The sequence below is a fragment of the Orycteropus afer genome, unplaced genomic scaffold (assembly GCF_000298275.1).
Source record: "Orycteropus afer afer isolate SDZICR_OR568_19922 unplaced genomic scaffold, OryAfe1.0 scaffold00257, whole genome shotgun sequence".
NCBI lineage: Eukaryota > Metazoa > Chordata > Mammalia > Tubulidentata > Orycteropodidae > Orycteropus > Orycteropus afer.
This window is the reverse complement of record NW_006921844.1, coordinates 2,379,176-2,397,252: the sequence shown is the minus strand read 5'-3', so window position 1 is coordinate 2,397,252 and position 18,077 is coordinate 2,379,176. Positions and strand designations below refer to the sequence as shown.

General features: G+C 40.6%; 1 protein-coding gene across 1 annotated transcript in view; it reads right to left on the bottom strand.

The window, feature by feature from the left end:
- The window catches only part of EBF1 (EBF transcription factor 1), a 506,142-nt gene extending 488,131 nt beyond the window's left edge, over positions 1-18,011 (bottom strand). Inside the window, exons 1-5 of the mRNA XM_042782192.1 lie at positions 17,878-18,011; positions 15,793-15,949; positions 15,187-15,250; positions 14,526-14,581; positions 4,114-4,187 (exon numbers count right to left, since the gene is read on the bottom strand). Coding sequence (XP_042638126.1) covers positions 4,114-4,187; positions 14,526-14,581; positions 15,187-15,250; positions 15,793-15,949; positions 17,878-18,011 — 485 coding nt within the window. The remainder of the gene's footprint in view (positions 1-4,113; positions 4,188-14,525; positions 14,582-15,186; positions 15,251-15,792; positions 15,950-17,877) is intronic.
- Between the last annotated feature and the right edge of the window lie 66 nt (positions 18,012-18,077).

The window sequence follows — 18,077 nt, the reverse complement described above, 5'->3', positions numbered from 1 at the left end:
GTGCAACTGGGGCATGTGATTAGCTACTAATGAAAAGGTTGGAGGTTTGAGTTCACCCAGAGGTGCCTGGGAAGAAAGGCATAGTGATCTACTTCTGAAAAATCAGCCTTTGAAAATCCTGTGGAGCACAGTTCAACTCTGACATGCATTGGGCCACCAGGAGTTGGAATCCACTCAACTACATTTATTTTCTCCTTTTTTATTCACTACTTCTTCTTTAATACTAGTCATATAGACACTTGGTACTTATTATGTATCAGACACTGTGATAAGCATTTATGGAGAATATTTCATTTAATTCTAACAACTACCCTTTGAGATAAGTAATATAATTATCCACCATTTCACAAACAAGGACTCCTGGTGGCACAGTGGTTAAAGTGCTTGGCTGCTAACTTAAAGGTCAGTGGTTCAAGCCTACCACCTGCTCTGCAGGAGAAAGATGTAGCAGTCTGCTTCCATAAAGATTATAGCCTTGGAAATCCTATGGGGCAGTTCTATTCTGCCCTATCTTATAGAGACACTATGAGTTAGAATCACAATGGATTTTATTTCACACACACACACACACACACACACAAAAGGAACTCACTGTACAGAGAAAAATTGAGTAATCTCCCTGCCTTCAAGTAGTTTTTAGTGCAGCAAAGGCAGACAAACATTGAACCCATAATTACAAGAGGGCGGAGTGCTATGAAGGAAAAGCACAGGGAATGATGGGAGTGTATAACAAAGGGACTTAACTCAGGCCAAGGGCCAGGGATGCGTCCCTGGAGAAACCAAGCTTAAGCTGGAATCTGAAGGATGAAATCAGAATAAACCAGCATAAGAAGGGGGGAAGAAAAGGGGGAATATCAAAGGACCAGGCTAGTCCCGAGAACTCATGGTCCCCACAAGAGGCCAGGCACTGCTAATGGAAAAGAGGAGGGTGTTCCTGACACAGAGCACCAGACCCTGCCACTATGCTGCGCACAGACCAACAAAACTTGCTTCCACCTGGCTCAGGGGCTGAGAGTTGGATTCGCCCTACCAAGCAGAGTTCATATTTTCCATTCACATTTAAACACAGGATGCCAGGATGCACTTTGAATCAAATCCCTTATGGAATCCTGCTTTAAACAAGCATTCAAGGAGTCATATTATTTTAGGAACTTAACCACTAGGTACTAGCAAAATGTAATGATTGTTATGATAGATTCCAATTTATCAAAAATGCAGAAATTCTCCCAGAATTCCATAGAAGTAGCCCATACCATCAAACCAAAGAGCTTTTGTCTCTAAGAATGACAACTACAATCCAATAGTGGCAAGTCCTTTAGCCAGTCTATGAAATGGGACCTCCTTTTTCACAGAACACACCAGATTTCTTAAATTTGTAACCACCTGAGACACAACTCTCCACTGTTCTTCTTTTTTCCTATTTTTTTCCTTTGCCTGCAACAAAACAAAATCCTCCCCAGCCCTTTCTTGTCTATTTAAATTCTCTATGTCTCCTTTGCATGTACTATAAACATACAGCTTTTGTGACATAAACACAAAGTTTTATTGTGCTGTTAGCCTTGATAGAAAGCACTGCAGAAAGTTGTTTAGAAATTAAATAACTAAAACAAGCTATTTTAAAATCCAGGACCCTCACTATTTCATGTCTGCAATGAAGAAATTTCATCTTGGGGAGAGCAAGCTGTCTTTCACACCATATGGCAAATGGTGGTGCATAGCAATTAGCCAGGCTGATTAATGGTGAACAGACTCTAATTTTATGCTTATAATTGAGCCTGCATTTGCACCCCTGGTGCAAATTCAGCACATCCCAACTTCCACTTACAACAGGCAAGAAATCAAGAGAAATAGAATGGTGTGGAAAGTGAGAATTTTTTCCTAAAGCGCCCTAAAGAGCATCAGATTTGCAATTTAAAAGACTGTTAGCCACACAATAGATGACAGGTTTGTGTAATAGGGTCATGGCAGCCTAGTAAACAAACACTACCCCTTCCACGTCTATGCACAGCCAGGAAAACTGTAATCTGTAACATTAGCGGGATGACATTTTGAATATGGCTTTTCCCTCTTAGCCACACAGCACAAACATCATCATTTGCCTTCAGTGGCTTCAGAATTTTATTTTTGCTATTTTTATGCTTCTGAAAAATAGAAGGAACATCAGCAGTAAAGAAAACCAACCAGCATAATAAAGTACTTTGGACCAATGAATTTTAAAAACAAGAAAAATATAAGCTGCATTAATAGAGGGTAGGCTTATGTGTGAAAGGCATAATATATCTTTTAAGTATTTCAATAACAGAATTATTTCGAGCATAGTCCAAACATGTGCAGATATGATATGCGAATCTGTGATATATAGATTTTAGTTGGCCTATTGGTTGAAATCCATTTTCCTGTCTGTCTATTTTACTAGAATCACATGCACTAGAACATGGAAAATTCATCCTAATGACATGCTAATTGTGGGAAGCTAAAATAGTGATAATGTCAGAAAAACAGTAATACGAAGGAGGTCATTTTTGAATGCTTTTCAAAACAGATTTCATGAATTTTATTCTGAAAGATGCAGCTCAGCTTTAATTGTACCACTGTTCCCTCCAATATAACACAATTTTTTTTTTCCTAATAATAAAAGAAAACCATCTCCACATTTTTAGATTCTGCTAATACTTTAAAGTTAGAGAAAAACAAGGTGGTTGTAAAGTAATTGACAAGTCTACAAATCACTGAAGTGAAAACTTGTAAAACTCCCATATTATTTTAGAGTAATAGATTAGAAGTATGTTAAAAAAGAAAAATAAATAAATTTGTTTATGCATACATATTTATAGACAGAGTAATTAGTATTGGGATTCCACTAAAGAAGCACATTAAGCCCTTTCTATTTTATTTCCACCTGTAGAGTTTTAGGATCACCATCCCCACAGGCCCAACAGGAACAAATGGAGTCCACACACACCAAGGCACTGCAAAAGCTCTAAAGATCAAAAATAGTAGAAGCCAAGCACCAGCTATGCCAGGAAGAGCCTGAATGGCTAACAAAGCAATTAGTAGCCTTTCTCTGATGCATCGTGGCATCTTCATGCTTTATCCAATTACTCAGAATATATTGGGAGCAAGGCACTAGAATTATTTATTTCATGATGAATAAGAATCTAAGCTGCAGGTTAGAAGACTATTCTGTGGTCTGCTCTCTCATACATGGAGGTCAGGGAAGTGAATGTGCTCAGCTTGTCTGTTTTCAAATGTAGCTTCAGTCTGATTACTGACAAAATAAAAGCACTTGTTTGTGGGTGACATGAACTTTTATACCTTCCAGGACTCTTTTTTGCCATCTTTCCAAAAGCTCACTCCCTCTGAGAAATACAGGGTAACTAAGATTAAGAGATCTGATGCAAGAAAGCACTAAGCACTCATTTTCAGGAGGAATGATGCCTAAATATAGGTGGTCAAATTTTTAAGTAGGAGAATTAAAAAGGGGAGCAATAATTTTCACATCCTGGTGGTGCAATGGTTAAGCACTTGGCTGCTAACCAAAAGGTTGGCAGTTTGAACCCCACAGTTCAAGCTCAACGAGAGAAAGACAGAGTGCCTAGAAAGAAAGTCTGTGCCTATAAAGATGTATATAGCCTTGGAAACTTTTTGGGGCAGTTCTCTGTCCTATAATGTCACTATGAGTTGGAATCGACTCGACAGCAATGGCTTTTATAACTTTGTAGTAGTACCCACATGGAAGCCACTGCTGACATCAATAGAACTCTTAATCATTTTACTAGCAATGCATTTGAGCATATATATTAACACTAAAAGGGTTATATAGTATTTTATTCCATTGGAAGTGAGTCTTGGAGGGCACTGCTTTGTGCCCATTAACAGTGAGATATCAAAATGGAAATGTATGTTTTTCAGAATGAAATCTAATAAATAATGAGAAGCACTGTGATGCCTGACACTTTACTACCAACTACTCATGTCTAACGGTTCCATGTAGATTGTCTTATAGAAGCAAGATAAATGTATACTCCAAAATAGACCTGCGTTCACCTAGCTTGAAGATACAAATTCATCTTCTCTTTGCTAATTAGAGAGAGAGAATGCAGTATTTCTTACCTGCACATGATCTCATGTGTGAGCAAGACTCGGCACATTTCTGGGTTCTTGTCTTGGCCTTCATACACTATGGCCTGTAAACAAAGGCACAATTTTAGTTAAGAATGGAGCCATGTAGCAGAAAAAACTGCCACAATTGAGTTCTCCAGCACTTCACCACTGCTGCTGGCCAATTAGCTTTCAGGAGCCCAAGGCCTCACTGAGCTGATTGTTTCAAAATTCCTTGCAACCCAAATTGAGTGGAACGGGATATGTTCCTCTCTGCCCTGTCAACCATCGTATTATGATGCACATCTTTGGATCAGTGTGTGGGATGGGCTTCTGTCGTCAAGACAACCGCAATTCTCCTCTCCATACAGAATAAAAATAAATCTAATAAATGAAGAGGAAAAACCCAGAAGGCTTTAGCAGATTGAGATACTATTTATTTAAAATATAGAAAAGCACATGGATTTGATTTAAATGTTAATATATGTAAGTACAAGTGTATATATGTATTTATTTTCTCACTTTACTACTTCCAGCCCCAACATTTAGCGTTCTCGTGGTGAATACTAGAAAACAAGTGCAGATGGGGCAAATGAGTCCATTCAATAACTGTGTCTTCTTTGAGATGAATCATCAATCAGGGAAAATCCCTCTTTCCACCAACAGACTAAAAACATGTGCTCTCCCAGGGTGTACACCCACCCAAATAGTAATACTCAGAGACATGTGCTGGGTGTGAAACAGGGTGTAAGCCACAGAATTTTCTTCCTAAACTAAAAAGAATTATATCTAACTCTCAAAATCAGGAAACCCAAAGCACCTTACTAGCAAGATGTTTCTGTCTACTTTTTATAAAGTGTGCACAAACATTTTGCTTATGGTCACCAGGAAAGTTCTCTGGGACCTCAGCTTCCTGCTGGATCTACGTGTTAATAACTGGACCAAAGAAAAGCACAAAGCTTTGGGTAAAGCAGTGTTCTACATGGGGATACATTTCAATTAATTTAATGCTGCATCACTGCATAATACTAAATTGTGAATAAAATTACTTTCACACATTCAGATAATCCTCAATTTCTTGGTGACAAAATGACTTAAGTTAACCAGAGGCCATTTTATTTAGTACATACAGTCACTGCAGTGACTAACTTGTGGTTGGCACAATTATGCTTTGTTTATGAACCTGAACTTTCAGAACCTGGAAGTGATGGGTGCAGCTTAAGACACGGTGCAAGTCCTCAAAGCAGGTTCTGGTTATGATACATAACCACATTACAAAATAAAAATAACAACAAATTTTAAAAATAAGGAAAAGCACTACATGAGGAGTAATTTCTCAACCACTAACCTATCTAAACCATTTTCTATGGTTAACCTATCATAGCTCTGTTATTTTTTGAAAAATTTTATTTTGACATAATTTTACACTTAAAGAAAAATTTCATGGCTATGTAAAGAATTCCAGGATACATTTTACTCAGATTCCCCAAATGTTTACATTTTACTAGATTTGCTTTATTCTTTATTCTACTTTTTTTTTCTTGAACCACTGCTACTCTGTTGCAGACATGCCCTGAATATTTCAGCATGTGTTTCCTTAAAACAAGGAATGCTCTTACATCACCACTGTACAGCTAGCAAAATCAGAAACTTAACATCAACACAATAATCTAATCTGTCAAATTTATTGAGATTTCACCAATTTCCCGATAATGTTCTTAATAGCAAAAGAAAAGCCAATCCCAATCATTACATTCAATTGTCACGTCTGTTTTATAAGGAACAGTTCCTGAGTCCTTGTATTTCAATTACATTGATGTCTTTGAAGAATACAGGCCAGTTATTTTATAGAATTTCCCTCAGTTTGGGTTTTGTTTGCTGTGTCTTCATGCTTAGTTATGCACTTGGCAGCAGGAATACCACAGAGGTGATGCTAAATCCTTCTCAGTATATATCAAATCATTCTGTCCACTAGTTCCACCACTGGCAACACACAATTTGATCACTTGGTTAAAGTGGTGTCTGCCATCCACTAGAGAACATCAGGCAGGTTTCCTCACTGTCACATGATCACTTTATCCTATGTAATTCATAACTGTCTTCTGAAGAGATCATCTAGCTCATGTTACTATAATGTTACTCCTCAAATTTTCATCCACTAGTTGAAGCAACCGTTGGTGATTCTTTCATATATTCTAAAAAGACCTTGTCAAATACCCAAGAAGTTGCTCTACGCAAGAAAATGTATTAAATAAACTGAAACTGTTTTTGAAAACCAAAAATAATATCTGCCTGCTTTGTTTACTGCAATTGCTACTGCAAAATCAAAGAAAGACATAAATAACTGATTATATCTAATGCATGGCACAAAAAACTCTAATGACGCATTTCTGATAAATCCAATATTATTAAATTTTTGTGTGTTTTCTTAATACCTTTGACAATCTCTGCTTCAACTTTAGTTTTTGTCATGTTGCTCTAATAATGCAACTAACACAGGAAATAAATTCACAGATGCTGATGGGATTTTCTCTAATGTAAAAAAAAAAAAGAAAGTTGTGGGTTTTTTTTTTTGTGTGTGTGGGGAAAGGAGACTGTGTCAATTTCAATGGAACTTGTTGGTTTGATTCTTTCTTGCTGATACCAATTATCACTCTTACTAGGGCTGCTGGTTCCATTGAAATCAGTGGGCCCATGATGACATTCAGTTATAGGTGGGCTGCAATGCAAATATGGTCATCACTCCCCCAAAGCAGCAGGTGATCCATGAACTATCAGAGATCATGTCTTAGTAATTTTGTGTCTAGAGACCAAGCATCACTTGTTAAAGGGACAGAGCCTCCATAAGGCATCTCTTTACCAAATACCAAACCGCCACTTCACTGCTGGCAGCTAAATCAAAACAGAGAATTCTTCTCTAAATCAAGCATAGAAAAATGAAACCATGAGCTTGGATTTGCTCAGAAATAGTTAGGAACTCTAGGGGAGGGGTTACAGCAAGAAGTCTCTGCTCTCCCCCTCCTTGGGCCCTCCATAGGAATACTTTTTAGCACAAAAAGGCCGAAAAAGAAGCACTGCTTCTGTGACTCCTCCTGAAATATAAGCAAATAAAACAGAAGTCTTTTCACTTTGCCATGGAGAAGGACTCCAAATCCTGTAAATAGAGTAAACTGGAACTCAGGTTAATGGGGTTAGCTTTGGAGTGGAATTCAAAGACAGATCCACTTCCCACCCCATCTAAATAAGCTGTTCTGTCACCGAAAGTCTTGCTTAAAAAAAAAAAAAAAAACTATTATACAGAAAGTATGGGTCCATATGCTGATGAGACTCCAAGGTAGGAAGATATAATCAATGTATTTGACCAATGTCTCTGATACAGAGTGTCAGCAAATAAGACTTATTAAAAATGACACCAAGTTCCCCTTCCAGCTTGCACACCACTGGGAGCCACACGTCAAATCTCGGTTGTCTACATCGAGCACAAATGATTCACAGTTCAGCAAACCCCAACTTTAAGCCTAAAACGCAAAGGATCCTCAAACAACAACTTAAGGAGAAGTTTCTGCTTTTCTTCCTAATTTAAATATGTGCCTCTGTGGGGTATGAGGAAAGCTGGAAGATCACAGAAGCATATAAACAGCATTGACTACTTTAAGTGAAACCATTTTAATAGACAGCTGGTTTAGGGCCCAGACAATGGAACACCAAGAAGAAGGCTTATTTTCATCCTCCATAGTAAATCATGTGCCTGCTCACTGTGAGGAAGGTAGTCTGCTGTGAGAGCGACAAAGACAACAGTGGTTTAAATAAATCAATGTGTTTATCGGGAGTGAGGGTGGGAGGCCTTCTACAAAGGTGGGCGGGAAGGGGGGAGAGAATATAAAATAAATGATTTGAATAAATCAATTGATGGCGAATCAAGTTGAGGTTTGTAACCAAAGAAACAAGAAAATACAATATGAAATAGAAAATGCTATTGAAATGAAGCCTGCAAAAGGCAAAAAAAAAAAAAAAAAATTCCTCAAGGCTTGCACAGGAAGAAAAGTAAACAACATCAACTTCATCTCAACTTTAAAAAGCCAGTAAAATTGGTAAACAAGTTGTCAAAACTAAACATAGTTGAATCAGGTCTCCTATTTTTCTGATACACTAGTCTTCCTATTCTCATGCAATGTCTTCCTCTAATAAACAGACAGAAAATACCATATGTTATTTCTTAATACTCTTTTAACTTTCAGGTTGAGAGTTTTTTCTATAATTTATTTTTTTTAATAAATAAAAGGGAAGAAAAATAAGAACTGCTAAACCTTCACAGCCTTACGTAACAACAGTGCTGGAAATTTTATTGGTAGAGGATAAAATGCCAGCAATATCAAATGCTCAATTATGAATTAACCCATGGCATCTTTGAAAAGAAACAAATCCATCAATATGCAAAACCTGCCTTGGTTGCCACTGTTTCAGGGGGTATCTTGTAAAGTGCAGTGCTTCCTTGCTTTTCTACAATATCACTGAGTCTTAAAAGTTCATTGAAACTCACTATGGATAAAGACCACACAGTGAAATGAAAAATACACATTGAACATACACCAGGATCTCACTTGAACAGGATGCCAAAGGAAATACAGAGAATTGAGCTTTGTTTACTTTTCCTAATAGTTTTAACTCTTTGTGTTCCACATCAAGATAAAGGGGGTGAGGAGAATACTTTTGCCTTTGGTTCGGCCAAATCTGAAGGGTTTTTCAGGAGCAAAATGTTTTCATTAGGACTCTTTTTTTAGTTTACAACCAAACAATAGCAGACTTGTCACCCCGTGTTAAAAAAAAAAAAAAGAATGAAGGAAAAAAGAGAAGAAAAACTATCACTAAAGTACTCTTAATTTTCCATTTATATTTTTAAAAAAATTAACCTTGAAAACATGTTACTCCTTTTTCCACATACAAAATAAAGGACCAAGTAAAATCTGTCACCTTAGGAAGAATTAGTTCATGGAGTTACAAAGTACCTCATTCAGGCAGAAATAAAGTGTCTTCTAAATACAGACTGCCAATGTGCCTTTGGTAGCAAATTACCAAGAATTGAAACCATCATAAATAACATAAACACCTATAATATCAACACACTATAATATTAATCATTACATTCGACCACCAAGTTCCACTTTTCCTCATTTAAAAAAAAAAAAAAAAAAATCACTGCTTAATATGGTTAAAGATATTCCCAGTAGGTGAAGGAGCCCTAGTTAAAAATTAACCTATGCCAAAGAAAACACTAAAAATCTGACATTCCACAAACAGTTGTGTCAAACAGCAATGCAACATTAATATAGAATAAAAACAAAAATTATTTTGCTTCAATTAGCAGCTTGGCTCCTGGTGAACAAATTGCAAAGATGTAATTTCAGCTCAGCAGCTAAGCAGGCCCGTTTTCAGAACTGAATTGGGAAAGTCGCGAAGGAATGATATCATATTCGGTATGCTGTTCAGTTACATCACAGCCTTGAATTTAAAAAAAAGAACGTGTACCAAGAGCTCTTAGCTTTAGAATGAATCTTTTATGTTTCAAGGAACTAAAATCCCTGATACTATTCAAACACCAAGATAAAAACTAAATCATTCTAACATTCCCATATGATATTTCTTCTTCTTGCAGTAATAAAGACATTTCACCCATATGGTAACTATATTTACATCTATATTAATAGATACAATTGGCTTTGTCAACCCAATGGGGTAATAATAATATTTAATAATAAAATAATAAAAGCGGCTAATTTATTAAGCACTTAATATGTGCCAGTCACTGTTCAAAGCACTTCACATGTATCAATTCATTTCATTCTCACAACAGTGCTTCGAATTAGGGGCTACCATTATTTGCATTAGTTTGATTCTAAATGCTTGCTTATTTTAATTACTCACTAAGCCCAAGTCATTCTTGCTCAACAACTCTGTATACAATTCATCAGTGTCCAAAAACACTCCTCCATCCTTCAGTAATATAGGTAAAGACAGAGAAAACATACTATTGGTATAGTCATACAAGTTTGATAAATGCATCACTACTAATATGTTCCTTTTTAATGCTATTCAAACATTCACATGGAAACAGCTCTAGCGTAAATATCCCCGAACAAATGGCTGTATATTATCCAGGAGGGAGCAGTTGGACCGCCAGACTGGGGAAGTACTAGGCCATCTGGCTCCGGCAATCTCTCCAAAACCATCAGCTTTGTTTTCACCCCCAGACTCCAAACAACACATTTTCCACTGTGATGAGTTTACATTTTCCCAAACACAGGTCCTGATCATGCATAAAAATTCCAAACTTCTTCATTCCTCTATGTGCAAGGAAATTTAAATCACCTGCATTTTTGACATGTTACCAAAGGAGACAGAAAGCTGCTAAAATAGGACTCCTGCCTATAAACTTGCCCTGTCGTTTGTTGTTTGTTCATTTCCCCAAATATATGAAAGAAACTCTCTGCTGGTCCGGTGAATTCCTTTGGAACTTATTGATATACTAAAAATGTGTTTATCTACCAATGAAGAACCATGAACTGAAAGAGTTGTTAATCAAATCTGCGTAGCCATGCAGGATATAATGAAACAATCAATAGGAAAAAATGCACTTGCATCAATAGCTTAAAATACCGGGAACATCAAAACAAATAGATAAAGATGTCTAGCTGGGAAGAGGAATTTGACAGCACTTCTGATTATTGTACCTTGGATTCCCACTATGCTGGGACTTTTCAGGTCCCCTTACCCCATCATCTACCTGCAAACCTGCATGCACAGCTGTGCAGCTACTATTTTCTCCTTTCCAAAAAAACTTTTGTTAAGGGGCAGGGAATGTTTTGTTTTGGATAACCTTATGGAATTTGGAACCCTGTCTTTGAGTCATAATATGTCACTTTTTTTAAAAGTAAGATAGTGGGAAGGGAGATAAGTTAAAAGGTTGTTTTTGTTTTGTTTTGTTTTAACTATTTAAAGACACATAACTCACTGAAGCAATTGCATAATGTAATCATATTTCAAATACTACTTGAAAATCTGAAATGAGGCATAATAAATCTCAGACCTCCTCCACCCAGTCCACTTGAGCTTCTACAGTAGATACTGTTTCTGGATGCAACAGTCATAAACTTCTGGATCCTACAGGGCTTTTTGCATGCTTACTAATGGAATATCAAAAACAGCAGTGACACGAAAACAACCTATTTTTAGTTCTGCTAAACTTGGTTTTGAACAACCCTTCCCAAAAGCAAGCCTCTTATTTTCTAGTTGGTGGACAAATTTTTTAAATGTTATTATATTCTATGTGTCCTACAAGAAAGGCATAGAGTTAAGGGGCTCAGATCTGTACTCATTCACTTCTAATGAAGCTTGGTCTTTCTTGGTGGGGTCCAATATTTAGAGCTGTTACCCAAAATAATCTAATGAGACACTGTGAAAAGGTGTGAAATACTATGTCATGCCAACACATCTTGGTTGATTGAATACATTTCTGTTTGGTCTCAAAGCCATTAACCCCACCCAAGATCAGGAGCATTCTATGAAAATGTAGAATGCACAGCTAGTTTTAGAGTTTGTTTGCCATCAATTTTCTCTGAGTTTTAACCCTAACTTGTGGGTCAAGGATATGGCACATAAAACTACATTTCTGATATGAAAGAGGTTGTAAGGATAAACAGAGCATGTAAGAAAGGACACTTGGACAGTGGCTAGGTATTCCCACCATAATTTATGATGTTATTAGAACTCATCATATTACTGAATTTATTCCATTCTGCATTCTAAATATCAAATTCCTGAGTCGATCTGAAAGAATTACAGATGGGGAAAAATGTAACCATTTAATCAGTCAACTTATGTCAAGCCTTAAATATAAATTTTTATGTCACAGTTAGGGAAAGTTATGCTTCTTTAAGGTCATCTTCTTTTTGGAGGCTACTGTATTAATTGTATACATAAGAAACCACCTACTTTCAAAATTCTTACCATACATAATCAAAGAACAAGCAATCAAATGATGGGCCTTTCAGAGTGAGAGCTACTGAGAAGGTAATTATTTAGGCAATGATTGTGAAAGCATACAGGTATGCCTGAAAAATCTTTTTCTTGATATTTTTAGACTAAATTGAGATAATTAGTTAAATCTTTTTCAGGTCACTCCCCACCAAAATATATAATTGAATACATTTATAGTTTTCACTTTCAGTGAGATGTCATATAAAGACAAATGACTTCCTCATACCTGCTATTATTAAAAACAAACTGTATCTTCTTCTTGTTCTTTTCTTTCTCTCTCTCAACTGATAGAATTTATGATAATACCAAGCAGTCAAAGAATGCCTTAAGCTATGGTTTTCTTAAACTCTATGACCTTTTTAATAAAATGATTTTTGATGCATTTTTTTTTTAAATCAAATGATTACTCTCCCAGCATTTTCATATAAGAGTGTGTAGATCCAATTCATTTCACAAGGGAAAAATCAATTCTTGATAGTGCTTTTTGTTTAGGGAGGACTCAAATAAGGTTTAGGGGAGGCTTAAATCAGAGAAAAGTCAATCACTTTAAATATGTCCAAATTTTACCCTCCTTACAATTATTTGTTTCATAGTGCCACCTATGATTTAATACATTATGCATTTGATGTTGCACAAGCAGATTGGCATAATATACCAAAACTTTTTTTTTATCTTTTAAAAATTAAATCCTAACAAATATGTATGGGATATGTATTAGAGTACATGCTTTCCCATTCTCCCTCCCACCCTTTTTCTCCCCTTGAAATGAGAATGGCAGGAAAGGATATCCAGAGTATCTAAGAGAAGTTAAAAAAAAAAAAAAAAAAACCTCCTCTTCAGATATTTTTGTTTTGATATATTTTTTAAAAATGTTTACTGAAAACAACCTTTTGTGTTTGTCAAGAAAAAAAATAATAAAATATAGTGTCCAATGAAAGAATATTATCATATGTAAAATGATCAAATATATTAAGGTAAATAAGACCGAGCCTCAAAGTATAAATGTGGATTTACCCTGAATAATCAGCTAAGAAATGCATAGCTCTTCAAGAAAGGAAAGCTAAATATTTTAGGCAAATAACATGTATGAAATTTCAATAGATATTTGCTTATTATTTTTTAAAATATGTTTCAGATCCTTCTGTTTTCTATGTGGGTCACAATGAAATATGAGAGTAATAATAAAAGTCAGCTGTTATTAAATTGGTTCTTCATGAGTAGATTTTTAAAATCCCAAAAGCTTATCAGTGTGCATTTTGTAAAACATATTTAAGTCATGGCTTTTCTGAAAATAATATTTTAAAATATTCATGTAAACTCTGATGTGAAACTTTCCAACACTGTGTCTATGAAAAAAATATAATTTCCCTTTAAAAAAAGTGTGGGGGGGAATATAATAAAATCTCAACCAACCAAGTTTTAACTGTGTTACTAAATTGGTGGTTGGTACACAAAAGGAAAGTTTTCTCTTTGTTCTGATTTCTTTCCCCCACCCAATAAAGCTGTCTTCTTTTTTTCTGCTACTAAGTCCAGCTACTTAACCAGCTACTTAATTCTGAAACTAAACTTTTTCTTGAAATTTTTTTTAAAAAGTTTCTGTGCCTCATTAAAACTTCAGGAGTCTTTTCTGACTCGGCTCATAATTGTATCTTTTAAACCATAACTCAACCTTAATGTATACTGCTTGACATCCGCGTGTTGGGAGCTTAAGAAAATGCCGTCCATGTACCTTTAAGACCGCGAGCTCACTCATGCTGCCTGGCTTCCTGCCAAACTTGAAGCAAAAGCATGAGGATTTTGCAAAATATCCTCTAACAATTGTGGCTGCCTTTTCCAACCCCATCCCCCCCCCCCCTTAAAAAAAAAAAAAAAAAAAAAAATTCTGTGGACTGGATCATCAGCGCTCTCAGTCCATCACGTCATTCTTGGGGAAGCTGTCTTTGCCCCCAACTCCCTCCATCCTCTGCCTCCCCAAGGGAGGCTTGTCTGGCTTAGGTTTCAGAGGTTCAGCCCACTCTGCACCAAGGTCCCTGGGCACCTTTTGCCCCCCCCCCCCCGGGGCTCCCCAGCCGGGTCAAAGGATGTTCAGCTCCTATTCTTCCAGCTCAGCACCCAGCGATCTTAATTCAAAAAGCCTGAGTTTCCCTTGAAGGGACTAAGCCGTCGAGCTATCTTCCCCACGAGGCTGTTGCAAGTTCAAGAATGGTCCTTGGCGCTGGGAAAACCTGTGCTGCCAGCAAGATCGTAAGTCCGCCTTGTCTGGTAGAGTTCGAGTCCCAGCTCCCTCGCTAGGGCCCATCCAGCCGCTGGAGATGGCGAGCAGCCCGCTTCGTGATTTCCACGAACTTCGTGGCCCTCGAGTCACTGTGGCACGGAATTAAGAAACTTACTTGTTTTGTCATGGAGTCAATGAGGCGCACGTAGAAATCTTGCTCCGTTCTTATCCCTAGGGGGGGAAAAAAAGGACGAATGAAGGAGAATTGAGTGAGAGGGGGATCAGCTGCCAAAAAAAAAAAAAGATCGAAAGAAAAGAAAAAGCAAGGAGGGAGGGGACTCTAAATAACCCCCTCCCAAAGGTCCACAGAAGGGTCTCTGGCCTAACTCTCTCCCAAGAGCTGGCTCTTGGAAGCTAGCCCTCCGCAGCTGTGAATTGGGTAGAATCTCCACCTCGTTAAGCTCTCTTACTTGGTGGGAGCCCCTCTGCACTTTCCAGGAGCCATCAAGGCCATGACCACTCTCTGCCCTCTGAGTCTAAGAGGTCTTGGGCCTGGACTCTGGGCCGTGCTGAGGAAACAGATCTCAGGAAGGGCAGAGAATGACTTCAAAGGCCAGGGTGCCCCACCTGGTCCCAGGTATGTGCGGGCGCGACACAGCCGCCCTCGGGCACTCGGGGCTTCCTCAAGTGAAACTTCCTGGGCGAAACTTGGGAGAGGTCGGTTCACCCCGAGGATGATCGACTCTAAGCTTCGCTGAGGTTCTCATTCCCCTGGAGCTCCCGTGCCCTCGGCCCCGACTTGGAGCCCTAGGGTGGGGGCGCAAACGGAGCCTCACCATTGCTGTAGAGGAGCTGCAGCCGGTAGTGAATCCCGTTATTGGTCTTTTCGCTGTTGGCTTCCTGGGTTGCAGCAGGGCGCGAAGACACAAAAGACAGAGGAGAAAGGTCTGCGTGAGCAAGTAAACCAACTTCGAGGCAACTTTCCCCAAGTGGTGACACCCGGCCCGGGGGCTAGCCAGGCCCCAAAGTGGCAGATACTACCCCAAAATCTGTTCTTCCCGCCAATCTCAGACCCCCCAATTGTGCCCTCTCCCCTGCAGAAAACTCCGATGGGCACGCAGGACAGCTTCCCATCCCAAGGCCTGGGGCCTCGAGCCTGGCCATGCAGAGGCAGGGGCCGCGCGTGTCCCGGAGGCCAAAGGCGGGTTAATCCCAGGCGCCCTTAGCTCACGAGCGCGGAGCCGGGCTCGCCTCTCTCTAGCTCTGGGGGCTCCGTGCGAACTTTACCAGAGCCGGGAGCCGTGGGCGGGAAGCCCGGGTTCGCCCAGGGCAGGAAGAGGCTTGGGGGAACTCGCGCGGGAGTGTGTTATGGATGCTTCACCCTTGCAAAGGGGCTCGTTCCCCGCTCTCGGGCGAGGGGCGGCGGCGCTGCGCCCACTTACTTTTTCCTTCTCCACGAACCCCACAAAGGCTGTCCTCTCGATCTCCACGGGCTGACCCTGTCTGTCGTAGAGGGCCAGGACGAAGTGGAAGAAGTTGGATTTCCGCAGATTGGAAGGCGGCTGCTTCTCAAAGTGAGCCCGGGCCAGACCCACCCCGCTGCGGCCAAAGACGCAGAGTTAGACGGCTAAGCCAGGCACCGATCCGCGTCCCCAGGCTCCCCGCATACACGCGTGAACCCCATAACACCGCTAAAAACGTTCAGTAGTAGCCCTCCACTCCCCCACAGGTGCCCGGGGCCCAGTTGGCGACCGGTCGAGCTTGTCTCCGCGTGTCCTGGCCTCCACGGAGATTACAAGGCGCTCCCCTCAAACTCTCCAAAGAGGTGTAAAAGTTTTGGGGGGCATTTGTGCACGAGAGAAAACGCTGTAAGCATTAACTCTGACCTGACCAGCGCTGTATGGGGAGGAAGGAAAATGACGGTGGATGAGATGAACCCGCGTTCGTGGAAGCGAGCTCATCTTACAACTTAAAGAAAGGAGAAAGCTTAGGGAATTGGTTCCTGCCACCCCCTTGAATCTCCTGTCTCAGCTCTGTGGACAGGTAGGAAGTGAAGAACACATTTGTCTTCTCGCTACAGGAATTACCCTCCAGGAAACCTCCCTGCGTCCCTGCCGGCCGCGGGTGCCCAGCCTCTGGTAGCCACATTATCCTCCCAGATAAAGCTTGTGGAAAGTAAGGGTCCAAGGGTGAGACTCAGAGCTGGCGGAGGTGGTCGCTGTCGGAAAAGGGACTAGAAGTGTTTTGGAAAGACAGGAGCGGACAAAGTTTCGCTGTTTCACAGAAACCTCCATACTGATTCCAGAAATCTGAAGGACTAGGGCTGATGGCTGAGCGCGCCCAGGGACTGGAAACTGGGGTGCCAGGGGCGCCAGGCAGCCATTGACAGCCCAATCTGTCCAGCACAGGAGCGGGTGTGCACATATCAGTAGCACACACACACACACTTTCGCTTCCAACCCAGCTACCCAGCTCACTCTCACTACCAACCACTCCCATCCTTATGCTCAGCTGAGCTGGAAAAGCATTGGGGACACTTGTACCCAGCCCCTGAAAGATGGGGATGTGTAATTTGTCATCTTCCTCCTTCCTTTTCCGCACTTTCTGAGTCCGATAGGGCCTGGGGCCTCCAGGTCTCCCACTCCCCCAAGCCCAGCTGGTGGCCTGGAAATAAAAATCTCACCTGGGGCCAGGAGCCCCCGGAAAGAGTGCTGGGAGTGCCCAGGAAAAGTTCCCCTAGGTCAACCTCCAAGGGTAGTGCCTTCAGGCCACACAGCTTCGCATCCAGGGAGCTGAGAATAGGACAGGGGCCGGAAGAAGTAGAGGTGACAGGGAGGAAAGAAGACTTTGGGAAATGTCAGAATTAGAGTCGGTAACTACTGTTCTCTGGGCAGACTGAGAAAAACAGATCTAGAGAGAGAAGGAGGGAAAGCCAGGTAGCAGAAATAAGAGAAGACACGGGGGAGAAACGGGGATAGAAGAGACACTAAAAGAGAAGAGGAGAAAGAGGACAAGGGAAGGGAGAGGGAAGAAAGATGAAGAGAGGGAAGGAGGGAAGGAGAGAAGAGGGAGAAGTAAAGAAAAAGAAGGAAGGAAGGTAAACAAAGAAAAAGGAAGAACGAAGGAGAAAAAGAAGGAAGGGAAGAAGGAAGGGACGGAGGGAGGGATAAAGAAATAAAAAGAAAAGACGGACGGAAAAGAAAGAGCAATCACATAAAAACACAGATATTTAACATCATGCTGATGAGACGCCTCTTCTGAGTAAAACAAAATGAAAACAGCCACAGACGAGGCAGGGAAAAGTGCCGGCGAAGCGTGGGCTTGTCGCAGGCAGCTCCCGGATCTCCAGCCGCAGGCGACGATGGCAGCGCTGCCCTGAAGCTCAGAGCCCGGGCTGCGAGGGGAGCGGAGCGGTGGGCGCGGACGCACGAACTCGGCCCGGCCCCGAGCAGCCACCGCCGCCTCCTACTCCTGGCTCTCCCGCTCGCGGCTCGCCTCCTCCGCCGCGGTCCCCGCGCGGTACCCACCTCTGCGCCGCTGTGTTGGCGTCCAGCACCCCGGCGCCCTGCATCCACGTCCGCACCGCGTTCATGCCGCTGCCCAGCGGCTCTTCCTTCATGCTGCTTCCACTCCGTTGGATGCTTTCCTGAATCCCAAACATGAAAACAACCTTTTCTTGTGGAAAATCTCCTCCCCCTTGAAATATTGAAAAAAAAAAAAAAAAAAA